Source organism: Saccoglossus kowalevskii, chromosome 8 (assembly GCF_978046115.1).
Source record: "Saccoglossus kowalevskii chromosome 8, keSacKowa6.1, whole genome shotgun sequence".
Classification (NCBI taxonomy): Eukaryota; Metazoa; Hemichordata; class Enteropneusta; family Harrimaniidae; genus Saccoglossus; species Saccoglossus kowalevskii.
In genome coordinates this window covers 3,895,091-3,913,821 of record NC_140648.1, presented here as the reverse complement: position 1 = coordinate 3,913,821, position 18,731 = coordinate 3,895,091, and the positions used below count along the sequence as shown (strand labels likewise).

The 18,731-nt window shown below is 37.5% G+C and overlaps 2 protein-coding genes across 2 annotated transcripts; one reads left to right on the top strand and one right to left on the bottom strand.

The window, feature by feature from the left end:
* Positions 1 to 921: 921 nt before the first annotated feature.
* LOC100377359 (uncharacterized) lies at positions 922 to 5,420 on the bottom strand. Its single transcript, XM_002731148.4, has 3 exons — positions 3,586 to 5,420; positions 2,715 to 2,895; positions 922 to 1,727 (listed from the first exon to the last, which is right to left on the bottom strand). Exons 1-3 carry the CDS (start codon positions 4,789 to 4,791, stop codon positions 1,546 to 1,548), a joined length of 1,569 nt encoding a protein of 522 aa, XP_002731194.1. The 5' UTR covers positions 4,792 to 5,420; the 3' UTR covers positions 922 to 1,545.
* Positions 5,421 to 5,519: 99 nt separating this feature from the next.
* LOC100377213 (L-xylulose reductase-like) lies at positions 5,520 to 17,967 on the top strand. The gene is made up of 8 exons (XM_085502872.1): positions 5,520 to 5,614; positions 6,287 to 6,384; positions 6,466 to 6,620; positions 9,542 to 9,584; positions 10,252 to 10,351; positions 11,194 to 11,258; positions 12,137 to 12,254; positions 17,711 to 17,967. The coding sequence occupies exons 1-8, from the start codon at positions 5,563 to 5,565 to the stop codon at positions 17,818 to 17,820; spliced, it is 741 nt and encodes a 246-aa protein (XP_085358998.1). The 5' UTR covers positions 5,520 to 5,562; the 3' UTR covers positions 17,821 to 17,967.
* Positions 17,968 to 18,731: the final 764 nt, after the last annotated feature.

The window sequence follows — 18,731 nt, the reverse complement described above, 5'->3', positions numbered from 1 at the left end:
AACTACACGACCATTCTATTTTTCCATAGTATCACGGCAAATTCGAATAACACTCATGTCTGACGACTGCAGCGATAGATCACAGTTGGCTTTTGATAATACATCTGTAGTTACATCATTAACATAAAATAAATGAGAAATTAATGTTGACACCTGTATAAAGTGGATTTCTTGGCAACGTTTCAAGACATAACCGATTTATGTTGTTTGTATCAATTATATGGCTTATGAGTCATCTTTGTCTACTACAAACAGATCCGATCAAAGATTTGGCTTAAAATCAACATTCAATTCTGATTTGCTGCGACTTCACCATTAAATCCACAAGTACTAGTACCAGCCTCTCCCCAAGATTTACACAAATATGATGACCCCTCTACCCCTCAAGAGTACCCACTCCTTCTGTGGAGTTTGATAGAACTAAACTGAACAAACCCTAGGCAACATGTGATTCCCGCAGTCTTGCAAAACTGCAAGCACCACGTACATTACTATGTATTGCAGATTATATATGTGAATTTTTTAAAAAATACATTATTTTTTAGTAAATTTTGAGCTGTCTAGTATCTGAAGAATGAAATTATAATGTATCATTCGACAAAGACAGGATTTTTCTTTTGTATACACATGCAACTACCAGGGTATTTACTTACATAGCAATAAATGACGAGATTAAGGAACAAATCCATTTCACAGCACATTAAGCATGCTAAGATAAAGCCACAAGATGAGTCACTGTTGATGTTATCATATTTACATCAAGTGTGGCTCTTCTTTATTTCTCTACACAGCTATGAAGGCCATGCTGAAGGTCAATTTAAGGACGTTTTTGCACAAGACCAGTTGATAAAACATAAAAAGTTTTCTCAAGCTGGAAGCATATATCCTACATTACTTCCTTCATGAATACAAAACATACAGTCCTGTATTGGTTTCCATTTATTGCAAACATCTCATATTTCTAACATTTTATATGTTTAAATTAATGAACAACGAACAAAACTACCCGCCAATAAAGTGAAAATGTACAGACCAATGAAAGTTGATATGACAGAATTGAATAAATGTCTTTTTTTTATCAACCAAGAAAACCAAGAAAGTAAAATTTTGAAAAAAAAAAGAAGAAAACTGCTGCATACATCAGGGAGAACCCACAGATGTTTTTAGTATAAATGTAGCCATATATAAAGTTTTAATTAATAAATTAAATTTGCTGATTTGATGAAGTTAATTTTCTTACATATTCATCATTAAGGGAGTTTTGAAAACAGTATATGTGAGAGAACTGTTTAACAAATGAAACCAATATGGGGATGAGGTGACAGAGCCTAGCATATTGCACATAATACACTGAATATCGGGATAAGTCAAAGGTTATCAATGTGTTCTCCTAAAAATAACAGAAATATGCAAGGACTGTGAACATGTCCAAGTTAAGGTTGAAATTGGGAGAAAATGTAAAACCCTATCAACCCATTACTTTGAAAAAAACAGAATTACAACTTGTGATGACTGATGCATTTTTCACTAGTCCACATGCCAGCTCTAAGCAGTATCTGTGATGTCACTATCTTGAACAGCACCCTCTTGTGGCAGTGACAGCATCAACAATGCTAGTATTTGGTCATGTCCCATATCTGTGGCCATCTCCAGGGGTGTCAAATCACCCATTTTAGCATGCACGTCAGCATTTCCTTTTATCAATGCATCGCACACTTCTTTATGACCTGTTTGGAGAAACAACATCAATATAATATAAATCCCATTAAAAGGCAGTGTTTGTGTTCCGGTATGAGTCATCACTGATGTCTGTAAAGATCTTCTCTAAATTAATGGTGGTCTCAATATGACAAAATTCAGAAATTGCGGTACCTGAGTAAGATGAATGAGAGCTGGCACTCAGCCAGCCAAGCTAGGTAATTTGTACATTTAGTCAGATAGATAAATCAATATATATTTTTGAGTTCAAACAATAATTAATTAATTAACTATATAATTAATCTATAACTACTTTACTAAATGCTTTTGTATGATATTCCCTACAAATTGGTTTAGTAATAGTTTTGCAGAGCAATTAAATAATGGTCTACACATTGATATGGCATTTTAGAAAGGTAAACTGTTGAAAAGAAAGAAAGTAGTTTGGTGACATTTTTCTGTTTCTAAAGAGAAGTAAGCATATAGATTATGAATGAGACAATACTGTGCACTACTTTATTAATAGCTATTAAATTTAGGAATTGACACTTGTAATTTAATTTGTACAGATTCATGAAAATAAATTATTGGTGTATGAGAGATCATGTAGGAAACATACATGTAAATAATCTAGTTGTTGAGATTTGAATTTTTGAGTCTATTGATGAAAGCAAAGTACCTCATGCCATCCATATCATGGTAAAAAAATAATATTCATCAGATTATATTTTTGCAGATTCATCCATCTTAGCAAAAAATATAAAATCCCAGGTGAAAATAAAGTATACTACTAATTTTTTTCAACAGCTGTCATAAAATCATTGGTTACTTGGACATACAGATGTAAAATAATTCCTTTTAATCTTGCCTTTCCAACAGCCATCTTATGTGCATCTTTTAGGAAGCTGATTTACTAGATAGTGAACTTGTATGTACACAATCTGGTAAAGACCAGTTGATTACTCTGAAAAACTCATGAGGGCAGCATGCATGAGAAGCAATCAAAAATGCCTTACCATGCATCACAGCCAGATGAAGTGGTGTAGCGCCCTCACACTGTGGATTTGTAGCATTTACATTGGCTCTACCTCTTTGTATGAGTAATTCAACTATATTGACATAGCCTTGATTAGCTGCTGCATGTAGTGGTGTGTTACCAGTATCTGAGGCTGCATTCACATCGATCCTTGGCTGAACCTAGCAAGGAAACAACAATATTTTTTCAGCAATGAACTTTTTTTATATACCGTATTTTCATTTTTATCAATTTCCTTTATATATTCCCTGTGTCCTGTTTAATAGTTTAATGACGCGGTAATATAGAGCAATGGTGTCACAAAATATGCAATTGTATATTATAAAAATATGAAATTATTATGCAAACATTATTAATATGCAAACGAATTAATCAAGCAAATAGGTGACAATGTAGAACTCTTGTAAATCACAAAAAATACACAATAATAGTTGGATCCCAGCTCATAAAATTTCTGACCTGTTTATGGTTTTTAAAAATAATTGGTTGTGAATTTAATTCCTGTTTTAGTTACGAGGTCACAAACATATTATAAGAAGCAACATTGTTAAACACTCACACATCATAGTTATTTATATATTCTAAGGTAATACAGTAAAAAGACATTCAAGATTTTTATATGGTCTCATCAAGGATGCAAAATTTTGGAATATGCATATATTTTTGTCAATCTCTTCCATTTTGGGGCAGTGCGCATTTTCTATGCATTGAAATTACTGCTTTTTAAACTGGCTGAATGGAATTCCTCTTGTTTTTGTTCAAATCCATCTTCCATTTACCACAAGGTGGAATTTTTTGCATGATTTCTGACTGTATACTTATATCAATTATTGTTTTTGCAATCAACTCACCTTGGTTAGAAGAAACTTAAGTACAACAGACTGGTTGTGCATAACGGCCGTGAATATCAACGTCCTATCATGACAGTCTTTATCCAAAGGACTCAATTTTTTGCACTTCATTAGATAGTAAAGAAACTCCATATAACCGTATTGCACTGCTTTAAATCCTCTCTCTGACGTTATGTTTGCTACATCCTTCTTTGTACTCTGCTCACCTTCTGCAACATCATCACCGACCATGGAACTTCCGCTTTGTATAGTTCTATAAAAGTTGATCACTGCATACCACACGTTCATTAAGGCAAATGCTCTGGTAGCTAGCATCATCTGAGCATACTCTTTATTTCGTGTTGATATTTTAATATCAGAAAGCAGTTTTTTGTAATCATCCTTCTTTTCTGATGACAACGTATCTAGAATGTTGAGAAACAGGTATGGCCCTTTTGAGCTACATAATTTCTCAGGATACTCTCTAAAAACTGCCATAAGTATGTGGTTAAGATCTGAGTCTTTCACTTCGCCAGTTTTTATGCCGTCAGAAAATGCAACTGACATTTCATCATACAGGATGCTAACTTCCAGATTGAATATCTGCGTTCTTTGATTTTCAGGGAAATCCTTCAACCAAAAATTAGCAAAATGGATATAGTTATCACTAGAATTACACCACATTGAAATTTCATTGACCATTTGATTGGCTCTTAATAACCACTGTGCAACAATGTTTTCATCCAGATATTGCAATATATGATCCACATTGCCTTGCTTAGTTGTTGGAGAGTAGCCTGCCATAGCACCCTTAGGAGACCCATCACTGCTACTGGTATTACTACTGCTTGGTTTTGAATTTCCTCTACTTCCAACTGGAGGCAGTGGAACTTTGACATGTGGAAAATCTAGTTTTTGCAGCATTGGTGAAGTGACCAATGAAGGATAATGATTATCCTGCTTGGTTATCTTTTTCTTGGGTTTAGCACCTGTTGATCTTGGCCTTGTTTTAGACGGTGGTCGGGGCTGAAACCCATTTCCATTGGGCAAGAATGAATCACTTTTACTGTTGTACCGAGATGCAGTATCAGGTCTGTCATCAAGACTCAAAGAACTGAATGAATCTGGCAATCCAAGTTCATTGTCACTCAATTCCTCGTCACTGTCGCGAATTGTCAGTCTAGACACACAGATAAAGTCACGCAGATCTTTAGCACTGCGTGCCATTGCAAAAAAATACGCAACAATAATTTGTTAATTACACTTTGAAATGATGCGCAATAGCAACAATCTTGATTACTTAATACAGAAAGTCAGTGCTGCGATTTATTAGACAATTGCTGATTAAAACTGACTCCTGGAATGTATACTTATTTACATATTCCAATTGATTTCCATCTGCAGACGAACATCAAGGCCCAGGAAGAAACAAGTTAGAATGGCTGGCAAGCGGAACTTACATTTCCAGGCGAATTTGAAGAAAAATATTAAATTTCTCGTCAACAGCGTGGCAAATTCAGGGTAGATAATCTTCAGTACTTGTATCATATCACTCAAAGATCGAAGCAAGACTTTGTTTTATGCATCGATTCTTGTAAAATCAGGGTTACTGAACATAATCACAAGTTTTGAAATGATTGAATGAAGTTGTTGATTTCTAAAGTCAGCTGGACGGTGACTTAGCAACGATATTCCACAGTTTTAGCTGGTTATAATTAAATCGGTAGCAGTGTGAGATATTGTCCCTCAAAGTTCACTTACAAAATATCAGACAGAAAACAGCATACTGGGTGTCATTCAAACGCATCAGACGGAAAGCACTGACATCAACAAGACGAAACGACTGACTATCAGCGCCATTTTGGAATGTCAATTCCAAAGTAGCACATAACAACGAATGTGATTGGTCCATTGTCAGTTAGCGGCATGTCCAATCATGTATGGTTTTACATTTAACCTTTGACACAGCTCGAGTGTTTTAGGACGGAGGCGTAAACCATGGAAAAACAATTTGACGGAAAACGAGCTCTTGTTACCGGAGCTGGCAAGGGTAAGAATATATTAAAAACAAAAGAAATGCATACAACAGTCACCCATATTACGTTCAGTGAATTGCACGGTTACTCGAATCAGGGCATTTACTAGCTACTAATAGGGTTTCGCAATTACCAATAGACGAACCAATCAGATTACCGATGCAACAGAAAACGTCAAAAACAGACACCAGCGAAATGCAGAGCTACAGAACTGCAGCTAGTTTTATAGGGATGAGTCAGAATGAATGAATGAATTTAATTTACAATCGTTCTATACTTCAATACTTGTAGTACTGTAAAATACTTTATTTTCGCTGAAGAGATGATTCAGTGAAAATAAAATCAAGCGAGTATTACTTTTTTTCGATATTTTACATTCAACTCATCAAAAATCAGTGTAAATGAATTCCATACATAACATAACAGAACAAATGCAATCCTGTGAAAAAAAATGTTATTATATTTGCTTGTAGCGAGGAAAACATTCTTTTTGCTGGAGTTAATATTGAAAGATTAAGAACTGATGTTGAAAAATTTTATAAATATTGAAGGCTTATTTTGACTGACAGGTGAGAAAATTTGTGTCAAGTACACTATCAGTTCAATATGGCGCTATGGGATGTTCATCATAGTTCTAGCAGGTGGATAAAAGCTAGGTAAACAAATTTATTTGTATCTTGTCATAGGTATTGGCCGTGATGTTGCTAAGGAACTTGTAAAGTGCGGAGCTGTGACATATGCACTCAGCAGAACACAGTCAGATTTAGATAGTCTCAAAGAGGAGGTAATGTGATGTCATTTGCATAAGATTTGCCTATATCCATATTAGAACATAATATACTGATAAGAAAACTTTGATTTCCAGGTTCCAGACATACACACTATCGCAGTAGATCTAGCAGACTGGGATGCAACACAGAAAGCTGTAGAATCTATCGGTCCTATTGATTTATTGGTTAATAATGCAGGTATTAATATACCAGAACCAATGCTAGAAATTAAAAAAGAATCTTATGACAGGTAAAGTAATAACCAACTGCCTGATATTTTCAAAGGTTTCTACGTATGTGCTACTTACCTTGCTTCCACTCACATGGGAGTTTGTAGAATCTATCAGTCCTATTGATTTATTGGTCAATAATGCAGGTATTAATATACCAGAACCAATGTTAGAAATTAAAAAAGAATCTTATGACAGGTAAAGTAATAACCAACTGCCTGATATTTTCAAAGGTTTCTACGTATGTGCTACTTACTTTGCTTCCACTTACATGGGAGTTTGTAGTATCTATCGGTCCTATTGATTTATTGGTAAATAATGCAGGTATTAATATACCAGAACCAATGTTAGAAATTAAAAAAGAATCTTATGACAGGTAAAGTAATAACCAACTGCCTGATATTTTCAAAGGTTTCTACGTATGTGCTACTTACTTTGCTTCCACTTACATGGGAGTTTGTAGTATCTATCGGTCCTATTGATTTATTGGTAAATAATGCAGGTATTAATATACCAGAACCAATGTTAGAAATTAAAAAAGAATCTTATGACAGGTAAAGTAATAACCAACTGCCTGATATTTTCAAAGATTTCTACGTATGTGCTACTTACCTTGCTTCCAATCACATGGGAGTTTGTAGAATCTATCGGTCCTATTGATTTATTGGTAAATAATGCAGGTATTAATATACCAGAACCAATGTTAGAAATTAAAAAAGAATCTTATGACAGGTAAAGTAATAACCAACTGCCTGATATTTTCAAAGGTTTCTACGTATGTGCTACTTACCTTGCTTCCACTTACATGGGAGTTTGTAGAATCTATCGGTCCTATTGATTTATTGGTAAATAATGCAGGTATTAATATACCAGAACCAATGTTAGAAATTAAAAAAGAATCTTATGACAGGTAAAGTAATAACCAACTGCCTGATATTTTCAAAGATTTCTACGTATGTGCCACTTACTTTGCTTCCAATCACATGGGAGTTTGTAGTATCTATCGGTCCTATTGATTTATTGGTCAATAATGCAGGTATTAATATACCAGAACCAATGCTAGAATTTAAAAAAGAATCTTATGACAGGTAAAGTAATAACCAACTGCCTGATATTTTCAAAGGTTTCTACGTATGTGCTACTTACCTTGCTTCCACTTACATGGGAGTTTGTAGTATCTATCGGTCCTATTGATTTATTGGTCAATAATGCAGGTATTAATATACCAGAACCAATGCTAGAAATTAAAAAAGAATCTTATGACAGGTAAAGTAATAACCAACTGCCTGATATTTTCAAAGGTTTCTACGTATGTGCTACTTACTTTGCTTCCACTTACATGGGAGTTTGTAGAATCTATCGGTCCTATTGATTTATTGGTAAATAATGCAGGTATTAATATACCTGAACCAATGTTAGAAATTAAAAAAGAATCTCATGACAGGTAAAGTAATAACCAACTGCCTGATATTTTCAAAGATTTCTACGTATGTGCCACTTACTTTGCTTCCAATCACATGGGAGTTTGTAGTATCTATCGGTCCTATTGATTTATTGGTCAATAATGCAGGTATTAATATACCAGAACCAATGCTAGAAATTAAAAAAAGAATCTTATGACAGGTAAAGTAATAACCAACTGCTGATATTTTCAAAGATTTCTACGTATGTGCTACTTACCTTGCTTCCACTTACATGGGAGTTTGTAGAATCTATCGGTCCTATTGATTTATTGGTCAATAATGCAGGTATTAATATACCAGAACCAATGCTAGAAATTAAAAAAGAATCTTATGACAGGTAAAGTAATAACCAACTGCCTGATATTTTCAAAGATTTCTACGTATGTGCCACTTACTTTGCTTCCAATCACATGGGAGTTTGGGTCAGCTTTATAGTTCACCATCTTGTTGTTGAGAGATGTACTTAATAACAAAATTGGGTCTGTATCTGACACTTGCTCAGTGCAACTGAAAAGCTTCAATTATCGCAATTTGTATGCAGCATTGACTTTGATAAAAGCTATCTTATTGAAAATGATGATGTAAAATTTTTTTTTTTTTATATTTTATTATATTTTCTAATTTTTTTGTGCCAGGCGACATTGAATGTCACTGTTGTCTCTCCTGACTTTTTTTTGTATGTGCAAATTGCAAGTGATAGTGCTGACACATAGTGTCACATAGTGCATTTTTGCCACAGAAGTCATATTCATGTTTGGGACTATATGACAGGGCTATGCTGCCATCCTCCTATCAAATGACAATTTAATGCGCTATCCTGGCGTCAACCAGGCTCAGTCGAACACAAGCACCTGCGGACCTTAACCAAGGTTCCCCCAAATTCGCATTTGTTAGTGAATGAATCTCGGCCAGTGGAATTGGCCTTCCCATTGAGTGTGTGGCACACTCACCCAGGGTAGGGGTCGACCTTTTTGATGTTCAGCCTGAAGTAAGATTGGTCTACCGATCATGAGTCTGATGCGACAGACAACCACTATGCTACCAGTGACCGATCTTTTATAAGATTTTTTAAAACACAATGGCAGGCATTGATACATATATTAGTAGCACATAAACTTACTTAAACACCAGCGGTGTGTCTGGTTAAAATAAGTCACATTTCAATGATACAGCAAAGAAATGAATGAAATTTTTGTTTTTATGTGCACTTCTAATAGAGGAAATACAGTACTATTTCAGTGTAATATATTAGTCTGTCTATCGCCACAGCAAATCCCTACAGATCTGGCTGCTTATCACTGGCTTATTTGTAGCTTCTTCTTGTCTGAAACTTGTAACATAACCCCAGAATGTTTGATGTGTTTGTGTGTTCAGGCTTTTTCTACTAGTTCTACCAGCTTTCCTTTTTCTTATGTGCCTACCTTGCCAACTTATTCAAGGCCATCTGCATATCAAAGTTTTTTTTGTATTTGTTGCAGTATAATGAACATTAATGTTAGATCTTGTATCCAAGTATCTCAGGTGAGTGTTTTCTTCATATAAGCTGTGTGGTATTATTATACATCAGACATTAATATTGATGATATGAAATCATATCAGAGAATATATGAATTACATTCCAAATGTAATCCAAATCTAGTAATATCTGAGAATCATTCTAACTTAATAACATTTTGAAATCCTTTCAATAAATAAGGGTAGCTTGTTAACCCTAATTAATATTGTAATTTTTTCACCATATTTTGGTGAAAGATATTTAAGACTTTTTCTGTACATTCTTTGTTAATTTTGTTACATTGTCATAATGTCCCAAGGCTAAATGTCTTGATCGATTAACATTTTAAAAAGAATTATGGAGAAGATTTTGCAGATTAATTTTGTGTTAACCTTTCCACCACTAGTTCCCTCTTTTCATCACAAATTCATAAAATAGCCCTGTTTATAGTCTGCACTTTTGTTCTGAAGATTGGGACAAAAATAGCCAAATCTTTTAAGTAAAAACTAAAAATTTACACAAATTTTGTCTGTTGGCTCCCAAATCAGGGTTAATTGTCAGAAATATTGGAGTACAAAGTGCAGAAAAATTTGGCTAGACTGGTGGTTAAAGGTTAATGGACTTTGTCATTCAAAGGAATAATAGATGAGAATAATTTCCTCCAATAGTACAATTATTTCTTTCCATTTTCAGATCGTAGCTAAGACTATGGTGTCTAGAAAATGTGGTGGGGCTATAGTGAACCTGTCCAGCCAAGCATCCATGATTGCACTAACAAACCATGCAGTATATAGTGAGTATCATCAGAAAATTATCTTGATTCAAAAATAAAAAGATTTATTTTTTATCTATTTCACCTGTGTAACTGATTAAAATATATTTTTTTCTGGATTGCCTAGCTTACAGTTTTCTTAAAATGTTTTTTTTTATATATATTAGTTGTCATCTTGTGAGTTCAACATATAGTACTTCATAATTTGTATCATTTCCTAATTAATTAATTAATTGATGCACACATTCGTTCATGGTGCTTTGACCCATCACATTTAAACTTTGATCAAATATGGCTGACTGGTGACCATTTTGACTACCAAATTTGCTAAATTCTGATAATTAAATCTGCAGGAACTGTTTCTAAGATATGAAGTGCAATTTCTTTCAAAATTTGCCTTCTGATCACGGGTTACATGTACACATCATATTTGTTCTGTATCACCTGATACAGTTGAAGGTTTGCATACAAGTACTATAATTGTAAGTAATACTATAGATTGTGGTATTTTATGATTTTTACCAGTAAATCCTAAAATCCCAATTTTGCATCCTGAACATATTTTTTTTTTCAAGATTCAAACGAAAATTTCCAACCAATGATAATTTTTTCATATTCATGGTATCTATGCACTTTCACTCATACTACATTGAAATTTACCTAAAATTTTTGCATGGATTCCTTCAGTGGACATGTATATGTGTACTGAACAGAGATCATCTGCATTCCAGTCACACTGCATTGAAATTGACATAATTATGCATGGAGCCCTTTAGTAGGCTTGTATTGAATATTGAGATTGACTACCTGTAAAACCAACACAGAAACTGTGCATTTAATTGCTTGTTAATGTATCTCTTCAGGTGCATCCAAAGCTAGCATTGATGCTATCACGAAAAACATGGCGTTTGAACTTGGACCTCATAAAGTATGTACCTTCACTCATTCTTATCTTTGGAGTTGACTAAAAACTCAGGAGAGGTAGATTTGAAAAAAAATCTGCACACAGACAATTTAGAAAACATAATTCCTGCAATCTGACAAGTCCTATCTATGGTGCATGGACATTAATGAACATACAATAATAATAATATTTTATTATGCCATATTGAGATGTAATAAATGTAACGAATGCTAAACAAATAAAATAAACATTGTTTACATCATCAGAGTGCATATCTGTATTCTGAAATATAAAATAAAAAAAATTGATATTGCTGACAGTGTTTACTGTATTCAACCAGAGGCTGGGGTTACTTGGGGTTTGCAACTATGGTGACATGATACCAAGATCCCGTTTCAATCTCGCTCTCGCATAAGCGTTCCAACTCAGAAAAATGCGAATGCGCATGCCCGAGGTAACTAGGATACTGGGATGTCCAGGTGGATCAAAATAGCTGCTCACGATATGACGGATTATATATATTTTCTGTACATTTTCGATGTATTACATTTTTTCACTATGAATGTGGTAATACATGTTTTATTACAAACCGCCTATGTCATGTCAGAAGGTCGTAGCATCAGTCTCGCTATCTACAGATGAGACTTGAATGGGATCTTGACATGTCACCATACAGTACCACGCACGTTGCAAACCCCAAGTAATGTACCTCTGAATCTTGGCATGATGTCCCCATACAGTACCATGCACGTTGCAAACCCCAAGTAATGTACCTCTGATTCAACGTATAGTGCAAATAATCTCAGTCTGCTGAACATATTTCTGATGATATTAAATACATAAAATTCTTCACTCTTTTGGTATAAGATCAGATTTCAAATCGTTGACTTTCTCTGTTTCAGATTCGTTGTAATGCTGTCAATCCTACTGTGGTATTAACAGAACTTGGTAAGAGGAGCTGGAGTGCTCCAGAGAGAAGTGGTCCTCTCATAAAGCGTATCCCCTTGAGAAAATTTGCTGGTAAGTGGTGACTTTTAGTATAGAGTGTCATATACAGCATTGAATATATGGTGAGGTGGCACGTATATTATCTAGTGTATAGTGAGGTGGCATGTACAGTGTCCAATGTATGGCTAGGTGGCACGTACAGTGTCCAATGTATGGCTAGGTGGCATGTACAGTGTCCAATGTATGGCTAGGTGGCATGTACAGTGTCCAATGTATGGCTAGGTGGCACGTACAGTGTCCAATGTATGGCTAGGTGGCATATACAGTGTCCAATGTATGGCTAGGTGGCACATACAGTGTCCAATGTATGGCTAGGTGGCACATACAGTGTCTAATGCATGGCTAGGTGGCACATACAGTGTCCAATGTATGGCTAGGTGGCATATACAGTGTCCAATGTATGGCTAGGTGGTATGTACAGTGTCCAATGTATGGCTAGGTGGTATGTACAGTGTCCAATGTATGGCTAGGTGGCACATACAGTATCCAATGTATGGCTAGGTGGCATATACAGTGTCCAATGTATAGCTAGGTGGCACGTACAGTGTCCAATGTATGGCTAGGTGGCACATACAGTGTCTAATGCATGGCTAGGTGGCACATACAGTGTCCAATGTATAGCTAGGTGGCACGTACAGTGTCTAATGTATGGCTAGGTGGCACGTACAGTGTCCAATGTATGGCTAGGTGGCACATACAGTGTCCAATGTATGGCTAGGTGGCATATACAGTGTCTAATGTATAGCTAGGTGGCACGTACAGTGTCCAATGTATGGCTAGGTGGCACATACAGTGTCTAATGCATGGCTAGGTGGCACATACAGTGTCCAATGTATGGCTAGGTGGCATATACAGTGTCCAATGTATAGCTAGGTGGCACGTACAGTGTCCAATGTATGGCTAGGTGGCATATACAGTGTCCAATGTATGGCTAGGTGGCACATACAGTGTCCAATGTATGGCTAGGTGGCACGTACAGTGTCCAATGTATGGCTAGGTGGCATGTACAGTGTCCAATGTATGGCTAGGTGGCACGTACAGTGTCCAATGTATGGCTATAGGTGGCATATACAGTGTCCAATGTATGGCTAGGTGGCATATACAGTGTCCAATGTATAGCTAGGTGGCACATACGGTGTCCAATGTATGGCTAGGTGGCACATACAGTGTCCAATGTATAGCTAGGTGGCACATACAGTGTCCAATGTATGGCTAGGTGGCATATACAGTGTCCAATGTATAGCTAGGTGGCACATACAGTGTCCAATGTATGGCTAGGTGGTATGTACAGTGTCCAATGTATGGCTAGGTGGCATATACAGTGTCCAATGTATAGCTAGGTGGCACATACAGTGTCCAATGTATGGCTAGGTGGTATGTACAGTGTCCAATGTATGGCTAGGTGGCACATACAGTGTCCAATGTATGGCTAGGTGGCATATACAGTGTCCAATGTATAGCTAGGTGGCACATACAGTGTCAAATGTATGGCTAGGTGGCATGTACAGTGTCCAATGTATGGCTAGGTGGCACATACAGTGTCCAATGTATGGCTAGGTGGCACGTACAGTGTCCAATGTATGGCTAGGTGGCATATACAGTGTCCAATGTATGGCTAGGTGGTATGTACAGTGTCCAATGTATGGCTAGGTGGCATATACAGTGTCCAATGTATAGCTAGGTGGCATGTACAGTGTCCAATGTATAGCTAGGTGGCACATACAGTGTCCAATGTATGGCTAGGTGGTATGTACAGTGTCCAATGTATGGCTAGGTGGCACATACAGTGTCCAATGTATGGCTAGGTGGCACATACAATGTCCAATGTATGGCTAGGTGGCATGTACAGTGTCCAATGTATGGCTAGGTGGCACATACATTGTCCAATGTATGGCTAGGTGGCACATACAGTGTCCAATGTATGGCTAGGTGGCATATACAGTGTCCAATGTATGGCTAGGTGGTATGTACAGTGTCCAATGTATGGCTAGGTGGCATATACAGTGTCCAATGTATAGCTAGGTGGCACATACGGTGTCCAATGTATGGCTAGGTGGCACATACAGTGTCCAATGTATAGCTAGGTGGCACATACAGTGTCCAATGTATGGCTAGGTGGCATATACAGTGTCCAATGTATAGCTAGGTGGCATATACAGTGTCCAATGTATGGCTAGGTGGCATATACAGTGTCCAATGTATAGCTAGGTGGCACATACAGTGTCCAATGTATGGCTAGGTGGTATGTACAGTGTCCAATGTATGGCTAGGTGGCATATACAGTGTCCAATGTATAGCTAGGTGGCACATACAGTGTCCAATGTATGGCTAGGTGGTATGTACAGTGTCCAATGTATGGCTAGGTGGCACATACAGTGTCCAATGTATGGCTAGGTGGCATATACAGTGTCCAATGTATAGCTAGGTGGCACATACAGTGTCCAATGTATGGCTAGGTGGCATGTACAGTGTCCAATGTATGGCTAGGTGGCACATACAGTGTCCAATGTATGGCTAGGTGGCACATACAGTGTCCAATGTATGGCTAGGTGGCATATACAGTGTCCAATGTATGGCTAGGTGGTATGTACAGTGTCCAATGTATGGCTAGGTGGCATATACAGTGTCCAATGTATAGCTAGGTGGTATGTACAGTGTCCAATGTATGGCTAGGTGGCATATACAGTGCCCAATGTATGGCTAGGTGGTATGTACAGTGTCCAATGTATGGCTAGGTGGCATATACAGTGTCCAATGTATAGCTAGGTGGCACGTACAGTGTCCAATGTATGGCTAGGTGGCACATACAGTGTCCAATGTATGGCTAGGTGGTATGTACAGTGTCCAATGTATGGCTAGGTGGTATGTACAGTGTCCAATGTATGGCTAGGTGGCACATAGTGTCCAATGTATGGCTAGATGGCATATACAGTGTCCAATGTATGGCTAGATGGCATATACAGTGTCCAATGTATGGCTACATGGTATGTACAGTGTCCAATGTATGGCCAGGTGGCACATACAATGTCCAATGTATGGCTAGGTGGCACATACAGTGTCCAATGTATGGCTATGTGGTATGTACAGTATTCAATGTATGGCTAGGTGGCATATACAGTGTCCAATGTATGGCTAGGTGGCACATACAGTGTTTAATGCATGGCTAGGTGGCACATACAGTGTCCAATGTATGGCTAGGTGGCACGTACAGTGTCCAACGTATGGCTAGGTGGCACGTACAGTGTCCAATGTATGGTTAGGTGGCATATACAGTGTCCAATGTATGGCTAGGTGGCACATACAGTGTCCAATGTATGGCTAGGTGGTATGTACAGTGTCCAATGTATGGCTAGGTGGCATGTACAGTGTCCAATGTATGGCTAGGTGGCATATACAGTGTCCAATGTATGGCTAGGTGGCACATACAGTGTCCAATGTATGGCTAGGTGGCATATACAGTGTCCAATGTATGGCTAGGTGGCATATACAGTGACCAATGTATGGCTAGGTGGTACGTACAGTGTCCAATGTATGGCTAGGTGGTACGTACAGTGTCCAATGTATGGCTAGGTGGCACATACAGTGTCCAATGTATGGCTAGGTGGCATATACAGTGTCCAATGTATGGCTAGGTGGCACATACAGTGTCCAATGTATGGCTAGGTGGCATATACAGTGACCAATGTATGGCTAGGTGGTATGTACAGTGTCCAATGTATGGCTAGGTGGCATATACAGTGTCCAATGTATAGCTAGGTGGCACGTACAGTGTCCAATGTATAGCTAGGTGGCACATACAGTGTCCAATGTATGGCTAGGTGGTATGTACAGTGTCCAATGTATGGCTAGGTGGCACATACAGTGTCCAATGTATGGCTAGGTGGCATATACAGTGTCCAATGTATAGCTAGGTGGCATATACAATGTCCAATGTATGGCTAGGTGGCATGTACAGTGTCCAATGTATGGCTAGGTGGCACATACATTGTCCAATGTATGGCTAGGTGGCACATACAGTGTCCAATGTATGGCTAGGTGGCATATACAGTGCCCAATGTATGGCTAGGTGGTATGTACAGTGTCCAATGTATGGCTAGGTGGCATATACAGTGTCCAATGTATAGCTAGGTGGCACGTACAGTGTCCAATGTATGGCTAGGTGGCACATACAGTGTCCAATGTATGGCTAGGTGGCACGTACAGTGTCCAATGTATGGCTAGGTGGCATGTACAGTGTCCAATGTATGGCTAGGTGGCACATACAGTGTTTAATGCATGGCTAGGTGGCACATACAGTGTCCAATGTATGGCTAGGTGGCACGTACAGTGTCCAACGTATGGCTAGGTGGCACGTACAGTGTCCAATGTATGGTTAGGTGGCATATACAGTGTCCAATGTATGGCTAGGTGGCACATACAGTGTCCAATGTATGGCTAGGTGGTATGTACAGTGTCCAATGTATGGCTAGGTGGCATGTACAGTGTCCAATGTATGGCTAGGTGGCATATACAGTGTCCAATGTATGGCTAGGTGGCATATACAGTGTCCAATGTATGGCTAGGTGGCACATACAGTGTCCAATGTATGGCTAGGTGGCATATACAGTGACCAATGTATGGCTAGGTGGTACGTACAGTGTCCAATGTATGGCTAGGTGGCACATACAGTGTCCAATGTATGGCTAGGTGGCATGTACAGTGTCCAATGTACGGTAAAGTAGAATGTACAGTGTTAAATTAACAGCTACATGAATATTGTTAATGGAGTCCTCACAAAAATCCAGAATTCATGAATATTTTTTTGTACATTGAGACAGTGAAATATTATTAACATAAAACAAAATCAGAGATCATTTGTGATTGATAGTTCAAGTGATACTGTCAGTAATGACTATTGATATGTACTTCACTTCACCTTACATTGAACACTGTATATGCCACCTTGCAGTACACCAAGTACACCAATCATGTACCAAAGTGAATTACAAATACTTATTATGAAAATTTGTTTGTCAAGTTACTGTACTTCCCAGAGTATAAGCCTTGGGCCTGAACATGTAAAGTCTGGAAAATTAGGTGGTGGGCTTATACTCGAGGACCACTGCAGAAAAGATAATTTTTTTGGTGGGTTAATACACAGAATAGAAAAGTTGCGAACCATGTTCCGTACGTTCGCCCACCATGCACTCCATGCAAATTAATGGGAGTTCTCTCGTAAAAGCAGGAACCAAACTACCATATACCAATCATGATTTTTATGCAATGAAATACACTTTTTACATGCATATTTCAATAAAAACACCCTGGGCCTATACTCGGAGATGCCTTCAACTCGTTAAATGTCTAAAAACAGAGGAGTGGGCTAATACTCGGGGAAGTACGGTATCAAATCACATGTATATATATACAATTATGATGCCGGTGTGAAATGCAAGGTTGTGATAGTTTCGCTATGTTTAATTTCACAGAAGTGGAAGATGTTGTAAATGCTGTCATATTTTTGCTGAGTGACAAGGCTGCCATGATCAGTGGTACCTGCCTGCCTGTCGATGGTGGGTTTCTCATTGCTGGTGTCTGAACATTACAGTAAAATACAGATATTTGATCAAAATATTGGACAACCTAGCAAAGTTACTATTGCAATTTCAAGCTTTATGCTGCAATGGTTCAAAGTAATAGTGTAATCATATTCTTCACAGTATTACAAAACAAACTCTAAAACAGACATTACATGTTTGTAATTAGCATTTATTCATATTAGGCCATGATATGCAAATGAATACATGGGTCATATATTATTACACATTGTATGTACGGTACATAGCAAATAAACTGTTTTTAAAAAAAAATCACCAAACATTTGATGAATGATCACAAAGGATGTATAGCAAAGGGTAAATGTGTTAAACATTATGAAATGAGTTTGTAGATATAACCCTACAGTTTGTAGATATAACCCCACAGTTTGTAGATATAACTCCACAGTTTGTGGATATAACCCTACAGTTGCAGATATAACCCCACAGTTTGTAGATATAACCTTACAGTTTGTAGATATAACCCCACAATTTGTGGATATAACCCCAGTTTGTAGATATAACCCCACAGTTTGTAGATATAACCCCACAATTTGTGGATAGAACCCCACAGTTTGCAGATATAACCCTACAGTTTGTAGATATAACCCCACAGTTTGTAGATATAACCCCACAGTTGCAGATATAACCCCACAGTTTGTAGATATAACCCCACAGTTTGTAGATATAACCCCACAGTGTATAGATATAACCTAAGAGTTTGAAGATATAGCCCAAAATTTGCAGATATAACCCTACAGTTTGCAGATATAACCCCACAGTTTGTAGATATAACCCCACAGTTTGCAGATATAACCCCACAGTTTGTAGATATAACCCCACAGTTGCAGATATAACCCCACAGTTTGTAGATATAACCCCACAGTTTGTAGATATAACCCCACAGTTTATA